Source organism: Lipotes vexillifer, unplaced genomic scaffold (assembly GCF_000442215.2).
Source record: "Lipotes vexillifer unplaced genomic scaffold, Lipotes_vexillifer_v1.1 scaffold1383, whole genome shotgun sequence".
Classification (NCBI taxonomy): domain Eukaryota; kingdom Metazoa; phylum Chordata; class Mammalia; order Artiodactyla; family Lipotidae; genus Lipotes; species Lipotes vexillifer.
The window spans coordinates 1053367-1073547 of NW_006797683.1; the positions used below are offsets into that span (position 1 = coordinate 1053367).

The 20181-nt window shown below is 38.6% G+C and overlaps 1 protein-coding gene across 1 annotated transcript in view; it reads right to left on the minus strand.

Moving 5' to 3' along the window:
* The window catches only part of DDHD2 (DDHD domain containing 2), a 23542-nt gene extending 7238 nt beyond the window's left edge, over window positions 1-16304 (minus strand). The window contains exons 1-15 of the mRNA XM_007469791.1: window positions 16083-16304; window positions 15067-15257; window positions 14184-14273; window positions 13510-13630; window positions 12274-12363; window positions 11188-11323; window positions 9153-9361; window positions 8804-8871; window positions 8031-8153; window positions 6981-7076; window positions 5580-5708; window positions 5317-5472; window positions 4944-5046; window positions 4635-4805; window positions 3771-3933 (exon numbers count right to left, since the gene is read on the minus strand). Of these exons, the coding sequence (XP_007469853.1) occupies window positions 3771-3933; window positions 4635-4805; window positions 4944-5046; window positions 5317-5472; window positions 5580-5708; window positions 6981-7076; window positions 8031-8153; window positions 8804-8871; window positions 9153-9361; window positions 11188-11323; window positions 12274-12363; window positions 13510-13630; window positions 14184-14273; window positions 15067-15257; window positions 16083-16302 (2066 nt within the window). The 5' untranslated portion in view covers window positions 16303-16304. The remainder of the gene's footprint in view (window positions 1-3770; window positions 3934-4634; window positions 4806-4943; window positions 5047-5316; window positions 5473-5579; window positions 5709-6980; window positions 7077-8030; window positions 8154-8803; window positions 8872-9152; window positions 9362-11187; window positions 11324-12273; window positions 12364-13509; window positions 13631-14183; window positions 14274-15066; window positions 15258-16082) is intronic.
* Window positions 16305-20181: the final 3877 nt, after the last annotated feature.

Below are 20181 nucleotides of genomic sequence, written 5' to 3' on the forward strand. Positions count from 1 at the left end.
AGAGCAGCTGGGTCCGGGAGCCATGGCCACTGAGCCTGTGCGTCCAGAGCCTGTGCTCTGCAACGGGAGAGGCCGCAACAGTGAGAGGCCCGCAACAGTGAGAGGCCCGCGCACCGCAAAAAAAAAAAAAAAAAAAAAAAAAAGCAATAGAAAAGATCAATGAAAATGAGAGCTGGTTTTTTGAAAAGATAAACAAAAAGGATAAACCTTTGGACAGGCTCACCAAGAAGAAAAGAGAAAGGACCCAAATAAACAAAATAAGAAATGAAAGAGGAGAAATTACAACCGATACCACAGAGATATAAAAAATCATAAAAGGATATTATAAACAGTTATATTCCAACAAACTGGACAACCTAGAAGAAATGGACAAATTTCTAGAAACATAAAAATTGCCAAGACTGAATCAAGAAGAAACAGACCATTTAAACAGACCAAACACTAGTGAAATTAATTTGTAATTTAAAAAAACTCTCAGGAAACAGAAGTCCAGAACTGACTTCACAGGGGAATTCTAGCAAACATACAAAGAAGAGCAAACACCTATCCTCCTTAAACTATTCCAAAAAACTGACAAGGAGGAAATACTCCCAAATTCATTCTATGAGGCCACCATTATCCTGATACCCAAACCAGACCAATACAATACAAAAAAAGAAAATTACAGGCCAATATCTTTGATGAATATAGATGCACAACTCCTCAACAAAATATTAGCAAACTGAATCCAACAATATAAAAAAAGGATCATACATAATGATCAAGTGGGATTTATTCCAGGGACACAAGGATGGTTCATTCACAAATCAATGTGATATATCACATCAACAAAAGAAAGGACAAAAATCACATGATCACCTTAATGGATACAGAAATAGCGTTTAATAAAATTCAACATCCATTCTTGATAAAAACGCTCATCAAAGTTGATATAGAGGGAACATATCTCAACATAACAAAGGCCATTTATGACAAACCCACAGCTAACGTCATATGCAACAATGAAAAGCTGAAAGCCTTTCCTCCAAATTCAGGAACAAGACAAAGATGCCTAATGTTGCCCCTTCTATTTAACATAGTATTGTAAGTCCCAGCCACAGCAATCAGGGAAAAAGAAAAAAAGAAAAAAAGAAAAGCATCCAAATTGGAAGGGAGGAAGTAAAACTCACCATTTGCAAATAGCATGATACTTTATATAGAAAACCCTAAAGCCTCCACCAAAAAACTGTTAGAACTAATAAATGAATTCAGTAAAGTTGCAGGATACAAGATTAATATACAGAAATCTACTGCTTTTCTATACACTAATGATGAACTATCAGAAACAGAAAGTAGAAAAAAATCCCATTTAAAATTACATCAAAAAGAATAAAATACCCTAGGAATAAACTTAACCAAGGAGGTGAAAAACCTACACTCTGAAAATTATAAAACACTGATGAAGGAAACTGAAAATGATACAAAGAAATGGAAAGATATCCTATGCTCTTGGAATGGAAGAATTAATATTGTTAAAATGGCCATACTATCCAAAGCAATCTACAGACTTAACGCGATCCCTACCAAAATACCCATGACATTTTTCACAGAACTAGAACAAATAATCCTAAAATCTACATGGAATCACAAAAGACCCCATATTGCAAAGCAGTCTTGAGAAAAAAAGAATAAAGCTGGAGATGGCAGTGGAAGTCTTACCAAGAGGAAGAAATCTTTCCCCAAAGAGGAACCAGATAGTGACCCTGAAGAGTCAGGAAACAAGAGGGTCCCCAAGAAAAAGAGGAAATTCTCTTCCAAGGAGGAGCCTCTCAGCAGTGGACCTGAAGAGGCTGCTGCCAGCAAGAACAGCAGCTCCAAGAAAAAGAAAAAACTCCAAAAGCTATCCCAGGAAAATTAGAATGGACATTTCCCTAGTAGGGCATAACTTACAGAGATATTTCCCAACCCATCCCCTATAGCCCAATAAAAATAAAAACAAATTCATGAGTCAAAAAAAAAAAAAGGAATAAAGCTGGAGATATCACCCTCCCTGACTTCAGACCATACTACAAAGCTACAGTTATCAAAACAGATTAGTACTGGCACAAAAACAGACACATAGATCAATGGAGCAGAATAAAGAGCCCAGAAATAAACCCATGCACCTATGGTTAATTAATCTATGACAAAGGAGGCAAGAATGCAAAATGGAGAAAAGACAGTTTCTTTGACAAGTGGTGCTGGGAAAACAGGACAGCTACATGTAAAGGAATGAGATTAGAAAATTTCTGCACACCATTTACAAAAATAAACTCAAAATGGATGAAAGACCTAAATATAAGACTGGAGGCCATAAACCGCCTAGAAGATAGGCAGAACACTCTGACATAAATCACAGCAATATTTTTTTGGAACTGTCTCCTAAGGCAAAAAAATAAAAGCAAAAATAAACAAATGGGACCTAATTAAACTTAAAAGCTTTTACACAGCAAAGGAAACCATCAACAAAATGAAAGGAAAAGCTACTGAATGGGAGAAAATATTTGCAAATGATATGAGTGATAAGGGGTTAATATCCAAAATATATAAACAGCTCATAAAACTCAATATCAAAAAAAAACAACAACAAATAACCCAATCAAAAAATGGGAAGGAGACCTGAATAGACATTTTTCCAAGAAAGACACATAAATGGATAACAGGCACATGAAAAGATGCTCAATATCACTAATCATCAGGGAAATGCAAATCAAAACCACAATGAGATGTCACCTCACACCTGTCAGAATGGCTGTCATCAAAAGGAACACAAATAACAAACACTGGCAAGGATGTAGAGAAACGGGAATGCTTGTGCACTGTTGGTGGGAATGTGAAATGGTGCAGCCACTGTGGAAAACAGTATGGAGGCTCCTCAAAAAAATAAAAATAGAACCACCATATGATCCAGCAATTCCACTCCTGGGTATATATCCAGAAAAAAATGAAAACACTAACTTGAAAAAATACATGCACCCCAATGTGCATAGCAGCACTATTCACAATAACTAAGATATGGAAGCAACCTAAGTGTCCAGCAACAGACAAATGAATAAAGAAAATGTGGTATATATTACAATGGAATACTCAGCCATAAAAAAAAAGATGGAATTCTGCCATTTGCAGCAACGTGGATGGACCTAAAGAATATTATGCTTAGTGAAGTAAGTCTTAATTGTTTCACAGATATTTGATAGATGTAGAAAAAGGATAGGCCAGTGTACATTTGGGATTAGAATAATTTCTTGTTCAGACAATTACAAAACAGCACACTCATGTCATGTGAAGAAATCTTAACAAACAATTAAGACCAAAAAACCCCAAAACAAAAACAAACACTTAGGGGCTTCCTTGGTGGTGCAGTGGTTAAGAATCTTCCTGCCAATGCAGAGGACACGGGTTCGAGCCCTGGTCCAAGAAGATCCCACATGCCGTGGAGCAACTAAGCCTGTGTGCCACAACTAGTGAGCCTGCGCTCTAGAGCCCGTAAGCCACAACTACTGAGCCCATGAGCCACAACTACTGAAGCCCGCACACCTAGAGCCCATGCTATGCAGCAAGAGAAGCCACCGCAATGAGAAGCCCATGACAGCAACAAAGAGTAGCCCCGCTCTCTGCAACTAAAGAAAGACCACACACAGCAATGAAGACCCAACACAGCCAAAAATAAAATAAAAAATAAAAATAATAATAAAATAAATAAGTTAATTAATTTTAAAAAAAAAGGTAGACTTAAAAAAACAAACACTTACCAGTAGCATAGATGACTTTGTAAAGCAAATAAATATTCATTAAAACTTTCAATGGGCTTCTCCTGTAGCACATAGTCGATGCGCTGGCCTCCATTCAGCATTCCCACATGGATGGGGGGCGCTTCTTGTTTAACTGCTACAAGGTTCTCTTCTGTGCTAACATCTGGATACAGAAGAACCATAATAAGAATATAAAAGCGTCCAGCCCTCCAAGGTTGTCCTTACTTTCCCTCAGGCTCCAGCTTTACCGTAGGATGAGCTACCCTGCTCAGAAAGTTCTCTCTCATTTTCCTCCTTTCAATCCCCTTAAAGCTTCTCCTCAAGGCACACTGATTTTATCCAATCCCTTTTTTCCTTCCTGTACCTTTAATGGCTAATTCCATTTGCCTTTGGTTTACAAACTAAATGCAAACAGGGTTAGAACTCCTTAGGCAACTGAAAACTAAAGCAAAAGAATGCAGTATTAACTGTGAAATTTAAAAAGTGTCCTAGCTAGTCCCCAGCCAGGAAAATAAAACCAACCCATGAATACACGGACATTCCCCTGTAAAAGCAAGGTTCTTCACAGTGTAGGCTCTTAGCATCACTGCCATAGTGCCCAAGTGGGGAATGTTTTAAAGCCTCATTACTAGATGCTCAGCTTCTCTTGACATCTTCCCTCACAAATAATGTTTTTCCAAAATTTGTGGCTATTAGATGACAGAAAACACCAGCAGAGCTGAAGGCCCATTAGGACTCATAGTATTGGTCCTAAACAATAAAAAGGAGAAAGCAGGAAGACCCTGGGAGAATAAGAACCAGACACCATGGAGTCCCTCTTATCTGGCCTGGTGCAGGAAATCAATAATGTACAGTGTCACTGACCACTAGGCTTCTCTGAACTTGATTCAGGTTCTGCTTCAGTTTCTTCTGCAGTTTCTGAAGCTTGTAAGGCAGGGTATGGAGCTCTGGTAAAAGATTTCCAGGCCATCCGCAGCGAACCTAGCAAGTTGTTCTTAAGGTCCATGCTCATCCTGGTCAAGCCCTCTCTAAGTTCTGAAACATATGAAAAAGAACATTACATGGTTTACAGAGGTAAAAGGGTTCAACACAGCTAAACAATGTGAATGAGGTCCAGTCAGTCTGCACTGACCAGAAGGTCTAGAATTATCAGGTTCTATATTCAAGACTTACCTAAGTGCATCCGCTTCCTGCCTTTATGATGCGGGATCAGCATTGGCTCAAATTCTACTCCTGGGAGCACCATTGGTTCAATCCTATAGGCCACAGGATCAAACTACATAGAAAAAACAATAGCTACATATACCTCTGCTGAAGAAAGATAATGACAGTCTCAGGAGCTATGTATCAGGCAAGAATAATTATAAGCTCATTTTTTAAAATGTAGTTGTTCTGCCCCCTCACTTCCAGATTCATACTATTATAAATTATCTCATTACTACAGAATAATATAGAAAAAAGTAAATCAACACAAGAGAATATCATACGCTCTTTACCAATAAGCCCTAATATTCAGGTAAAACCACAAGAGCTGTCCAATGCTTACAGGGTGATAAATATTGAAGAAACCTTTGCATGTTGGAAATTTGTAGTTGGGGTCAATTCTTTTTAGGCCTCGGACAGTAAGGAACATTCCAATGGGAGATCCAAAGGCAAAGAATATTTCTGGTTTATAGATGAGCCGGGGGTATTTTACAGGCACCTGGAAGGAGGAAATAAAAGCATCTCTCATTAATAACAAAAGTTACATCTATTCCTACCATACCAACGGCAAACAATAAAATGACCAAAGAGAATTAGTATTGTTACCTGCCCAATGCCAACATCCAGATGTTCATCATTTCCACTACCATTAGTACTACTGCAGAACTCCGATTCTTTGTGGATGTTAGACACATTTGCCCCTGCAGGTGACTGCGGGGTTGGTCTATTAATACCCTAAAGAATAAAAAATAGTTCTGTGGAACTGCTAGGTAGTGAAAATATCCAAAGGATTATAGTTTTCTACTGGTTTAAAAGGATGCTTGGGAAGGTTTTGAAATGGTAGTCAACAATTTTAAGAAGAATCTCTCAGGGCTTCCCTGGTGGCGCAGTGCTTGAGGGTCCGCCTGCCGATGCAGGAGACGCGGGTTCGTGCCCCGTTTCGGGAGGATCCCACATGCCGCGGAGCGGCTGGGCCCGTGAGCCATGGCCGCTGAGCCTGCGCGTCCGGAGCCTGTGCTCCGCAAATGGGAGAGGCCACAACAGTGAGAGGCCCGCATAACGCAAGAAAAAAAAAAAAAAAAAAAAAAGAAGAATCTCTCAGAGAACAAGACAAAGCTGATGAAAACAAAAGTTGCCTTAAATTATGAATTGATATCCCTACATGCTCTGAAATAATGAAAGCTGTACAAAGCCATTTGGGTAGCAGTTGAAACTTTAGGCAACCATCATGAGAGAAAACGATAGCAGAGCACTGTGCAATGAATGTTGGGGATTGCTGAGGAGTTCAGTGAAGTGCTATGCCTTTCTAATCAAAGCAAGTAGTATGTCTCTATCAGCCTTAAATCAGAACTGAGCAACCTGCTAAAAGGTTGAAAAATAATTAACTAGACTATGGAAAGGAATCAGTGACCAAAAATGCTCAGTGCAGAAGCACTGTTACAACACGGTTATACCTTGAATACATTATACTAAGTGAAAGGAGCCAGTCACAAAAGGCCACATATTGTATGACTCCATTTATATGAAATATCCAGAATAAGAAAATACATGAAGACAGAAAATAGATCAGTGGTTCACAGGAGGGAGGAACAGGGAGTGCCTGCTAATGAATATGATGTTTCTCTCTGCAGTGATGGAAATGTTCTGGAATTAGATAGTGGTAATGGTTATACAACTCTGCAAATATACTAAAACCCACTGAATTGTATATTTTAAAAGGGTGAATTTTATGGTATGTGTTGTGAATTATATTTCAATAAAGCAGTTACAAAAAAAAAAAAAAAGGAAAAAATTGAATGGTGGAAGTCCAGGGGAAATAAAACTTCTGAAGCTAATAAATAACACTTTTAAAGATATCAATAAAGTAAATGTGTTTAATTTCTGAAAAGAGAGCCAAAGGTCAATTTTTAAAATTGCTTAGCTCCCTATACTAAACACCTCACAAAGCACAAGGATACAAGGAAGTCAAAAAACTGTTTAATCCTACAAGTTATATTAAGCACATACCATCGAATTTTTTCTGGTCCTTAAGTAGTTTAGTATCTTCTTTCTTGGTCCTAAGGGAATTCCCATTTCCTGAAGATCTTTGTCTGTACATAAAGCCTAAGCATAAAAAATCAAATATCTTTCTTATTTCTAGGCAAATTAAAATCAATTAGGGCTTCCCTGGTGGCGCAGTGGTTGGGAGTCCGCCTGCTGATGCAGGGGACGCGGGTTCGTGCCCCGGTCCGGGAAGATCCCACATGCCGCGGAGCGGCTGGGCCCGTGAGCCATGGCCGCTGAGCCTGGACGTCCGGAGCCTGTGCTCCGCAAGGGGAGAGGCCACAACAGTGAGAGGCGCGGTAACAAAAACAAATAAACAAGCAAATATCCACAGCAGAGCTCTACAAAGTATAACAGAAAATAAGAGTTGGAAAAGTTAGTGGTCATTTATTCCTGCTCTCATGTTTTCAGAGCTCTGCTGTGTTTTAGTCTTTGCTCCACTGCTATTAACATGGCTCCTCGGAACGCTGAACCTCCACGAAGCAAAGATCACTTTATATGATAAAAAGCACACAAATAAGGCTAAAGAGCATTACTAATGATAACGAAGTATTTATGACTAAAATGTTTCTAAAGGGCAGGCTCTTAGCAAGCAGTACGATGAAAAGAAGCAATAAAAATACTGAAAATAGGGAACCTTCCCTGGTGGCACAGTGGTTAAGAATCCGCCTGCCAATGCAGGGGACACGGGTTCCAGCCCTGGTCCGGGAAGATCCCACATGCCACGGAACAACTAAGCCCATGCGCCACGACTACTGAGCCTGCGCTCTAAAGCCCGTGAGCCACAACTACTGAAGCCTGCACGCCTAGAGCCCATAACTCTGAACAAGAGAAGCCACGACAATGAGAAGCCCACGCACCGCAGCGAAGAGTAGCCCCTGCTCTCCACAACTAGAGAAAGCCCGCGTGCAGCAACAAAGACCCAGCACAGCCAGAAATAAATAAATAAAATAAATTTATTAAAAAAAAATACTGAAAATGGTATAGTGCAAAGTTTTAAAAGATTATTTTTACCAGAGCTTCCTTATCTACTTTCTCCTTCTCAAAGATACTAAAGAATTCAGAGAGTTGAAGTTTCTTCAAATCTTCCTCCAGTGTCGGTGTGTCTCCTTGATCCATGAAAATACTTGACAAATCCTAAAAATTAAATTGTAAAGCTTGTATTCTCTAAATTCATTCAGATTTTTATTAATATTACTTTGCAGTAAAGGAAAGTACTATGTTAGATATCCACAGAGACCTATCTTAACTTTGAATAAACTGTAATTTATATGAAATATAAATTATGATATGACTGACCTTTAAGTTTTTGCAGTCAGTTGAAACCTAATATGTTTTTAAATAAATGAATGAGTGAATGAATATCAAAGTATTCTTCATCATCATTAATAAAGCCTTCCCTGAGCTCTTATTAATGTTTAAGGATGGCTTTCAAACAGAATTTCTATAAACTATATCAATTTGCATCCAATTCACTCTTCATTTCCTCATATGCAAATTCCATTTCAACTCAGTGATTCTATAATTCTAAAAACAGATCAGTAGTGCATATTTATAATGAAAAAATAAGATACCTATAATTATTTTAGAATGTGGCAAATATCTGTAGAAGCATACTACTATCTTGCTTCTATCATCCAAGAATGACAGAGATAATTACAAGTCTGTTAAAATTAAAATAAATGTAAATATTATGGTATGAGACAAAGCAAAAAACAGAAAGCCTAAAATCTAAAAACGCTTACTAAGAAAGCATACAAAAGAACCTATCTGAACATCTAAATTACCTTCTTACTGTCAACATCCCCCAAAGAATCTTTCTGATTTGTTAGGATATCGAACAATATAAGTGAACCTACAAGTAAAACAGAAGAAAGAAGGGACAATTTCGAAGCATTAGCACTAAATAGCTGTCTTTCATACAAAAAAAGTAATAAGCCAATTACCCATGAAGCAAAATCTATGAAGTAGGGAGTCATTCTTTCCAATCCACCACCACCCTTCCAACCCCTTCCAAATTCTTCATCACAGACCAGTTCTAGGCCTCTGAATCTGATACTGATAAAAGACACTGTACTTCAAACCCAGCTCTCCTTAAAATGTGATAGTCATCTCTGGTCACAAAGAATCCATTACCTAAACTATGACCAGCGATGGATACGCCCCCTTTGAAATCAGGGTTCCTCTGCAGAAAAAGTACATATAATCGGTTCATTTCAGAAGCAACTGTGTCCACAATAGTCTGACAGTAGGTGGGGCTGTTGTAGAAGAAGACATCCAGAATTGTGTCATTGGTGAAGTGCCTCAGGCGGTTAATGCTGGGCAGAGTTATTCGCTGCAGATCTCTGAAAAAACAGAAGATATTTTAAGCAGAAAACCTAAATACATTCCATAGCCTCCTCTAAATTATTATCCAAATTACACTTAGAAATTAAGATACAAGGGATAACTATCAATTTACAGGAAATATAGAGGACAGACAGACATTTGTAATGAAGCCAAAGGGATGTGACCAGCAAAATTCGGTGTGAGAAACGCTGCAAGACAAAAAACCCAGCCTCCTCAAGACATAAATTACAAGAAAATAAGAGACAGAAAGGTAATCAAGAGATTAAAAGAGACTTAAAAGACATCAACTAACTGCCATTTATGATCCCAGTTTAAACTATGTGCGTATGTGCATGTATATGTATGTATGTGTATATATAAATCATGACATTTATTAGACAATTACAAATTCGAATACTGATTGTATATTTGCTGGTATTAAGAATTTTTTTAGATGTGATAATGGTGTTATATATATATATTTAATCCTTAAAAGGATATACAAACTGAAACATTTAACAGATGAAATGATATGATGTCTAAGATTTTATCCAAAAGTAATAGAGTGGAGGGATGGGCAGTACACGGAAGATATGGATGGGGCAGAACTGGCCATGTGTTGAGGCTTGTTGGGCTGCGTAATCAATCAATCCATGAAGATTCATTATATATGCTACTTTTGTGTACAAAATTCTCTATAATAAAGTTTTTTAAAAGATACAAGAGGCTTTTCCTAGAATTCTCAGCATTAAGGTTTTTTTATCACAAGTCAAATGATAAATGGATCAGCTCTCTCTCTCTATGCCGAATTTCTAAAAGCTGAGAGAAGGTGAGACTGCCAGATGCCAAGGACAAACAGAACTCGTATCTCGCAAAGGAAAACAATGTTGACGTAGTATAAATCAGCTTCCACATAAAGCTTCTCAAAGCTCCCAGAAAGACTCCTCAAACCTTCCACATCTTCTGTAGTTTAGAGAGGGCTATGTGCCCCTAGTAACCTCTTAGCATCAGCTCAAATATGAAAGAATGTGAACTCTGTACACCTAGTAAAGGCAACACCACAATGGAGCATTTGGCACGTGGAATATGCTCAAATCATAGGGTATTAAGAACTGAGAGACACAGAATCAGAAAAGCCATTTCCAAGACCAGCATGGAAACAATGCTACTTCCTTTATCTACCAGAGAAGCATCTCCTAGTTCTATCCCAGAACTATATTATGAACATACTTCTTTCTGGCGAGCCCACAGCTGAACATCCTTAATATAAGGCAACCTTCTCTGACATTACCAAAAAGTTTACAAACAGAACTACTGAGCTTGTAACTTAAGAAAGCCATCACTTAAAAGTCATTGCACCAATTATACCTCAAGTTATAAACCCCAACATTTTAATAATTGGGAATTTCCTTTTTTCCCCAAATTTGGACAAATATTATCTAAATGTGATCACAAAAGGAACAACAAAGTACTTTGTGCATCTTGAGGTAGATTGGCTTTTGACATCTTAAGATGGAAATGCTTATACACTATGGGGAGAAAGCAACATTTGGCTTTATGCTAAAGAAATAATAAAGCTGTAATAGTAGATACTAATGAGCCAGTAAAACATACTGGAAGAAGATACACACAACTCCCCACTCCTAACCCGAGCTAGTTAAACAAAGGGATTGGTCCGCACTTAATAATGCATCTCTAAGAAAAAGACACAGAAGTACAAAAAGTTTTCTGTTGAACAAAATTTTATACATACGATCAGCTATAGCAGAAATGTTCCTAAGCATATCGATCAGAAAACATTACAATCACACTTAGCAACTCAAAGGTGTAAAGTACTACTCACACATCCACACCAGTGGAATGCAAAGGACTGTGCCAGTTGACTGGGAGAAATTCTACCCTCCCAATCTGCTGATTTTCTTGGGCTTTCTTAAAATGCGTCTGTAGCAGGTTCAAAGAAACGCTGCGAAAATCATTAACTAGAAAAGAAAATTAACTATGCGTTAACGGTGAAGCAATCAATTTGTAGAGTGAGGATGCAACAGATCTTATAATTATACTACATCCATCTATATCTGCTTATAGCATCTATTGACTCGAGTCACAAGTAGAGTGAGTATTCAAGAAAAAATTAACAGTGCATGTAGAAAAAGACATTCCTTTAATATAGAACTGCTGTTACTATACAAAACATTTTTATATAAAAAAAAATCACACAGTAACTTCAAAACTTCTGCCATGTCAAGGGAACTGTTTCAATTTTTTTAAAAAAACCACTTGACTATGTCAATTGGCCTTGCAGTCAGGTTCCTATCCTAACTTTCTGGTTCTTATAAACAACCTTTACCCAGTATTTTAAATTTTTAAAAAATACACTGCTGTTTGGAATTCATATTGCTTCGATCTTAACCTTCTAGGAGACTTATGCTTAGAAGCATTAGCCATTAGGATCAGACTCCCAAATTAGGGCAGTTAGACTATGAATACTACCTTTCAAAGTCAAGTTATACTAATGACCTAAATATTCCAATTAGAATATCATAAGGTTTATCACAGTATGAATTACAAAAATGGTTGAAGCTTCTGTTATTCATTTAAACTATATTAACTTCATGGTCATATATTTATGGTTCCCTTTAAATTTAGAATGGTTATAAACAGGACCATCACATCATAAAACAATTTTATAAGACTTGAGGGCTTATTCACTCAAGAATTATTAGTTAAGAATATAAACCTATTAGCCTAAGGAATTTACTAGCACTTTAGGTCTAAGCTGGGAAGCTTGACTACCTTGCCACCTGTCTTTATCTCTCCAAATCTTATTATGCAGCTAAGACAACAGACTAAAGACAACACTTTACCTCAACTCACAGGAGCACTAACAGTCCCCTTACATGATCTAATATGACATGCTTTGCAAACCTACCACACTGTACAATGCTTCGAAATCGGAGATCACAGGCTGGTCCGATCCCATGGACTACAAAAACCAAGTGATCTATCTGTAAAGGTTCCCCTACAAGTGAAATTACAAAGAAAAATTATTCTATATAACTAGTCATGTATTCTAAAATCAAACATTCACAATGCATAGATAATAGAAATGGGCAAGTTAAAATATGAGCAGATATTTTAAAAGACACAGATAGTCCCATATTTAACTACTTAGTAAAGATATAGTGATTTTACTTCGTTTCTTATTTATCTTGTAATAAGTCAGTGAAAAAATTGTTCAAGTTTTTTAAACTTTTTATTTTGAAATAACTGCAATCTTATTGAAAACTTGAAAGAACAGTACAGAAACTCTCACGTACTTTTTATACAGATTCAACACTAATATTAACCACATTTGCTTTATTTCTCTATGTGTATGTGTATTCACACACATTTATTTTTCTGAACCATTTGGGAGCAGGTTGCATACATTATCAGATGGCACATATCACATCTCTTTAATCCTTTAATATTTTATTATGTATTTCCTAAGAATATGCTCTTATTTAACCACAGGGCAGTTACCAAATTCAAGTAATTTAATATTGACAGGATACTTTTACCTAATATCCTATGTTTATCAGTTGTACCAATAAAGTTTGATATGTATTTGAAGCCTGAAATTTTAAACTCATCTTTTCAAATTACAGTAAGTCTATGACTTTGTCCAAGAGACAAGCCATCTCCTCTGAAAGATGAAAGGAATTTTATAATCCAGTTAAATATATTATAAAACCAACCATAAATGACCCTAGCTAGAGAGCAATGGATAACCATCAAGGTCCGTGAAAAATAGTTTTCCCTGGTTGAAAACCTCCTGAAAACCTTCAGGAGTTACCAGGAATAAATTAATAATCAAGCAGGTGGAATCACACTTCTTAGAATTAGGACTAAATCAGTTCATTTGTACTTAGTGACTTCCTGATTAGTACTATCAAATTTTATCCATCCCACCATATATACTTAGCAACTTTAAAAGAGATTTTTGTACCTATTAAGATTCTTAGTAGATGAAGTAATGCTAATCTTAACTTAGAATAAGCCCATTTGATTAAAGACCATTTTTAAGCCTTGACATAATCTAAAGCCATAGAGAAAGACCACAATTTAAGTCATAAACAAATAAGTATATCAGAAGATAAGAAAAAAAATGAATGATTAACATTACCACAATGAATGTCAACAGAGATGTTCTCAACCCCTCTCTTCACTGTTCGAGGTCGGCCCTGCTCAGTGGGTGTTGAACCCCATTCATCAGACCCCGCGACTGGCTGGTAATGTACCATAAGCTTAAATAAAAAAGATCAGAGCAATAAACATACTCTACATTAAAGACACTTCTATTTATACATTCTGAGGGGTAGGAACGGGTCTTTTCAAACATAACACATAGTCAAATCTCAACTGGAGTTTTGATATGCAACTCCTACAGCATGAAATGAGAATCCTGAAAATACATTAGGCTAATGTTGTACACTTTAAATATCTTACTATTTTGTCAATTATACCTCAGTAAAGCTAAAAAAAAAAAGGAAAATGAAAATTCATCAGGCTAACAGATCTTTCAACCATACCCTACACATGGAAGAGGTGCCCACATAACGTGTCAGTGACTTTCTAAATCTACAGTGACATAATTTTCCCTAAGAAAATTTTTGTATAGGAGTTGAACGAGGAAATGATGGTAAGAGCCACAGCTTCAAGTTTCATAACTGTGAATGCAATATAAAAATGCCCAAAGCTTATCTTACGTAGAATCCCCAGAAAAAGAAACCAATTAAGTTCTTACTAATGCAATTAACCTTTAATCCCAACATTAAAGAAGGGCATTAATTTGCTTACCTTTGGATTGTGCAATATAATAACTTCTCTGTTGGGAGACTCCAGTTTCTTCTTCCATTCATCCAGAGTTACAGCAAGCATGTAAGTTTCCTTAAAAGAAAACACATTTCATTAGATTTCTGTAATGGTTTTTCTATTAAAACTGAACTTTTTTACAAGAATACTGCTAGATAAACAATTACAATAAGAATATCTTACTCTAATTTATCAAATTTATTTTAATTCTCTTAAAATGAGAATAGGTACTAGTATAGAACAAAGAAAAAATAATCACTTCTACTTCTATCATCTAGACTGGAGATAATCACTGTACACATTTTGATATATTTCTTTCAGTAATGTTAATGCATGTATATTATCCATAAAATGAGGATTACATTACATGTAAAGTTCTTTCTCTTGATTTATCAAATTTATTTTAAAATTCTTTTAAAATTACGATAATAGTACAGGACAAAGGAAAAAAATCAGTCCCAATTCCATCATCAAGACTAGAAATAATCGTTGTTCACATTTTGATATATTTCATTCAATAATATTAATATCCTACTCCAATTTAAAGCAAATTCAGAATATTTTCAGAGCAAGAAAAATAAAAGGCAAATAAGACCAATCCTGTGGTCATAGTTTAAATATTCCCAAAGATCACCATTAGAGAAAAAAAATTTTTATTTAAATACATAATAGTTTCCATAGTACTTCAAAATTTGAAAATAAAACTACTTTATCCTGAAACTAACTTGCAAAAAGAAATGCTATGAACTGTGATGCAAATAGAACCAAACTCTCTCTGTAAATTCACAGAATAAGTCACAAGAGGAAGAAAAGATTATGAAATAAGAGAACACAATGAAGAAAATGAGTAAAAGCGTCACAGGAATACCTCTAACACCTGGCTGAAGCTCTCCGAGTACGGAACATACTTATTATCTTTGTCTCCCTTGTAAAACCAGGTACAGCGCCTCACTTCCGATGCTAGCTCATCCCAGTATACGGCGTACCGCATCCTCTCCCCCAAATGAACATCGTATCTGCCCCCATCAGTGGGCACAACTCTCCTATCACAGTCTTTTCCTATCAAGGAGTGGAAAGGGGAAAAGAAGTACATAGTGTAGCAAAATAAAGCTCCCAAAATACAACTCTGAGTTATGCTTTCAATAATGTTATGAAACACACGAATGATCTGTTTCTTCTTGGCTAAACTACTTTATAAACCATCAAAATCATTCTTGGTTTTAATGAAACATGAAAAAAATAATACCCAACGCTGTTTTGTTCTTTTTCTAAGGACAGATAGGAGTGTCCCTTTAAAAAAAAATGTATACAAGAAAGCTTTTCTGAATTTTTTGTTTAAGGGACCAAAAGATAAATTAATGACCATCATGATGATAAAGTAGTAACCAGTATCATTCTTGTTTCCATAAAAGAAGAAAAAACAAGAGAAAAATGAAAGAATTCATTCTTTTGCAATGTGACACTGCCCGCGCCACACTCTTCATAAACAGAAACTGAAACATAAGAAACATTATTGGTTAACTATGCAGGAATTACAATAGGTACTCTTTTCAAAATACAGACCAATTTCTTGAATATTATAAATTGGCTGGATAGTGATGCAGAACTTCTATATAAAAATGCTATAGGATGTTATAAAGCAGAAACTAACACACCACTGTAAAGCAATTATACTCCAACAAAGATGTTAAAAAGAAAAGATTATTAAGTAAAATTTGGAAAGCATAAAAAATGTAAAGCAAAAAAAAAATGCTATGAGACAACTAGAAAAAGATCTAAAATTTACTTCTAATAGCACTCACTATAAGGACTTTTATTTATATTATAGTTTTAGAGAAATGACAGTAAGTCCTTGTCTATTACAAGTCATAGCTTTCACCCTACCAGAGCCGTATGCCTCTTCCAGCTGCTGTGAATCCTGAGAGTTGAAAGGAATCCATGTCTCCTTAGAATCTATTATCTTACAATAAAACCAATGAGGAGAAACGGGTTCGTACAAACTGCCAACATCCATGTCTATTAGCTCAAAGGAACTACATGAGTTTGGTGACGGGGATGGATCTGACTGGGACAATTGTTCCTCGTGTGATTCCACTGATGACATTTCTTTCTCTAAAAGACAAAAGAAAACTATCAATAAAATTTCCTTCTATTAACAGTGTAATTCACACACAAAACTGGTCATTTTTAAGGTGTCATTTCTGAAAAAAAATCTAAGGGGGCTACATAAGTTAAAACAGAAATAACATAAATTAACAGCTTTTTTTGGTTTTGGTTTTGGGTTTTGTTTTGTTTTGTTTTGTTTTGGAGGAAGGAGGCCTTAAACAAAACGCTTCTTATAGTTAGACCAACCACTTTGCACTGATCTTCCAATCCTCTCAGAAAACTGCATGGTTTTACTTAAACAAAACTGGAATCACAAGAAACACATGGTCGAAATCTTGACTGCAAAAAAAATTTTACCCCAATTTCCAATCTAAGTCTGGTCCCAAGGCAAAAACGCGTACTCCGTCTTAATAACGCCTGGTTTTAGGCTCCAGGCCCTTGTTATTACACATTTACATGACTACTGGAATCACAATATTGAAAATAAAACTATTCACTTAAGAACCAGTCACTTTTTATCAATGCTTGAAGGGTGCTTAAGTAGAGACTATGGTACAAATTCTGAAAACGCGAACCCTCGCTTGGGGCCACTGTGCGCACACGCGCACCCACTCGCACCATCCAGGTCTCAGACGAAAAGTAACAAGTGACCTCAAAAGCCTCCTTCCCTCAAGGAAGACCGTGACCTGTGTGTTTCCGCCCCTTTAACACTCGCAGAGACGAACACTGCAGACGTCGAAAGTAAACCCAGGCTCCTTGGCGGAGCGCGGGCAATACCATCGCTATCTCAGCACCGAGCGCAGCGGGACCGCAAACACCCGGCGTCCCTCGGAGCGGACGCTCTCCAGCTTCCGCCACTTTATCTTTTTTTCCCAGCACGAATTTACCTCTGCCACCTTGTGTGTCCCTTCTCCCCACGACCCCGGGACTCCTGCAGCCCAGGTCTGGGACCTCAGGGTTCGCGGACGCCTCTCCCCGTCCCGCGTCCAGCCCCGCAGAGAGGAGCGGAGCGTGGATGAAAACGAGGTAATTTCCCGGTGCGTTCGGGCACGGTCGATGCAAAAGGGGCCCTGGCCGCGTCCCTGTAACCGAGGTCACCCCCACCCCGCCAGGGCTGGTCCTCCCAGCCCCGCTTCCCTGCCTCGGGCATCGCGTCCTCCTTCGCCCCTGGCATCTCCATCCCGCAGTGCCTCCCACCCGCACGCCGGTCGGAGCCCTGGGCCCGGCCGCCGCCCCCAAGGCGCCCCGGCAGACTCACCTGGCAGCCCCGCAGCCTTTCAAGTTCTCCTGCCTTCGCTGAGTGGGCTACGACATAGCCCCAGCGGAGGCCTACCCCGCAAGCCCAGGAGGGGCGGAGCGGAGCAGAGCAGGGCGGAGCTTGCGGCCCTACCGGGCTCGCGCCCAACACAGGGCTCCGCCGCGCTCCCAGCGGGCGAGTAGCGGGCCGGGCTGCCGAGAGCAAAGGTGAGGTGACGGGGACCGCTGCGTGGAGGAAACGGGTGGGGCGTGGAGGCCCGCAGGGGCGCTGGCGGGAAGTGTCGCGAGAGGTGGAGGGAATCGCGCGAGATGTGCTCCTCCGAGCGGGCTGGAGGTCGGAGCGCTGGGCACGCGGGTGTTGCCGGCGGCGCGCCCTCCGCTCGGTACCCGCGCGCGGCGTCTGGGTGCCAGGCCTCAGGTATTTAGAAGGCAGGGATGAGGAATGAGACGTTATAGGTGGGGAGCGTTTCAAATGTGCAGTGAAAGCAAGGTTCTTCAAGATGACGCAGCCTCCCCACTTAATAGATGGGAAAACAGACCTCTGACCCAGTGGTACCCTGGCTAACCCTGCTCATGGGCCGGGATGGTGCAGGGACGCCGGGATGCCATGCCCCTAGTGGGAAGTATGACAGGGCGCTGGCGGCAGCTGCGTCTACCCAGACCTCCACTTCTGGGTGCTGAGAACGGATACCATTGGCATTTGCAAGGGAACAAAAGGTCGTCTCCGGGTCTTTGCCCCTCTCCTTTGCGTTTATTGGGATTTAGAAGCTGCCAAAAAGATATCTTTAAAAGATGTAGAGGTGAGCTTGGCAGGATTCAAAAGCCTCAAGAGGGTTGGAGATGAGATATTTTTGTCCAGCAAGATGACAAAACAGAGGTCAAGAGGTTAAAAGAATTTCCCAAGTAGTAGCCCTGCCAGCTCTCCTATTTAGTTTTCTGGAAGACTTCAATTCCTTTGAGCATGCAATAAAATACTTTCCTATTTTATAACTGGATTATAGGGCAAGGGTTCAGGGAATGTTTTTCAGTCTTGTTATTTCTTCAAAAGCTGAGAAAAAGGAAACTAAAAGGGTTTTTTTTTTATAACAGATTAATTCTCTTACAGTTTAAGAGCCACACACAATTATCCACAAGTTTACTTATACCTTCTTAAATTTATAACACCTGAATAGCTTCTGTTCTTTGCAGATGAAACGGAGCAGGACCCTATGGTCCCTGCCCCTCACCCCATGTCCTCAGCCCACCTTTTGTCTGTGGAAAAACTTTAGCCAAAGAATAAGTTTAATCAGAGAAGTGAGAAAATGCAGAAACAAAGGAAAACAGTCAAAGGAGACCAAATAATAGTTTAGTCATTAAGCATAGTCAAGGACCTTCAGTTCCTCCTCAAGGGCTATAGATAATATTCTGAGCCGTATCCTGTGAGCTGTCTTACAGATACTGAAACCCCCACCAGGTGGAAGAAGTTAACTACATGATGACCAGGCTGTAGCCATGACATAAGCTGCCACAATTCCGAGAACTGGCCTCAAAGAAATGGAAACCCTGGAACTAAAGATTAACTGTTCTTAAAACAACCAAGATGACGCTGATCAGACCACCGCATTACTGGTTTCACGATGACTGTCCGAACTGACTGTGCTGTTCTGCTCCCGCCTATGCAACCCTGAAACTCCCCTTTAAAAGCCCCTGTCCCCTGAGAGCAATTGGGAGTTGGTTCTCGGACAGGAGTCCACCCTCTCCCCCAGTTGCCAGCCTCCAAAATAAAGCAACCTTTCCTTTCCTGCCAACACTCATCTCTCGAGAATTGGCTTTCCAGCAGCAAGCAGCCGGACCTGGGTTCGGTAACAGAGAGGATGAAGAAAGCCAGGACTGTGCCCCAGCCTCTAGGATCCTGTCAGACGACTAGCTAATATAACTAATACCAGCAGCTAGCTTTTAACTCTATGTTGTAGGTAACAACTGTAAGCATTTGACAAGTATAATCCCATTTAATTCTCACAGCAACCTGGTGAAGTAGGTTATCCCTATTTGCAGAGGTAGAATGACTCACATACTACCACAAGTGATGGAGCCAATATTATAAACACAAGGTCTGTCTTCAGAGCCTGCACCTAAGTAACTTACCTAAAATCGCAGTTAAGTGATAGAACCGGAACTTGAATTTAGGCCCTCTTTCTTCAAATCCCTGTTGCAGCCTCTATACCAGCTGTTCTCAATTTTTTTTGTCTCAGGACCCTTTATACTTTTAATTATTGAGAACTCTATAAAGTGTTTATGTAGATTGTATCTATCACTATTTACTGTACTAGATGTTAAAACTGAGAAATTTAAACATTTAATTCATTTAAAAATAAGAAAATCCATTTTATGTAAATATTTTTACAGAAAAGTAACTAGTTTCCAAAATAATTGTTTAAAAACCAGAGAAAAGGATATTGCTTTACATTTTTGTAAATTTCTTTAATGTCTGGCTTGATAGAAAACCACTGGATTCTCGTATCTGCCTCTGCATTCAACCTGTTACAATTTTAGTTTTGATTGAAGTATATGAAGAAAATCCAGCCTCACTCCACTGTGTAGTTGAAGAAAGAAGGAATCTTTTTTTTTTTTTTTTTTTTTT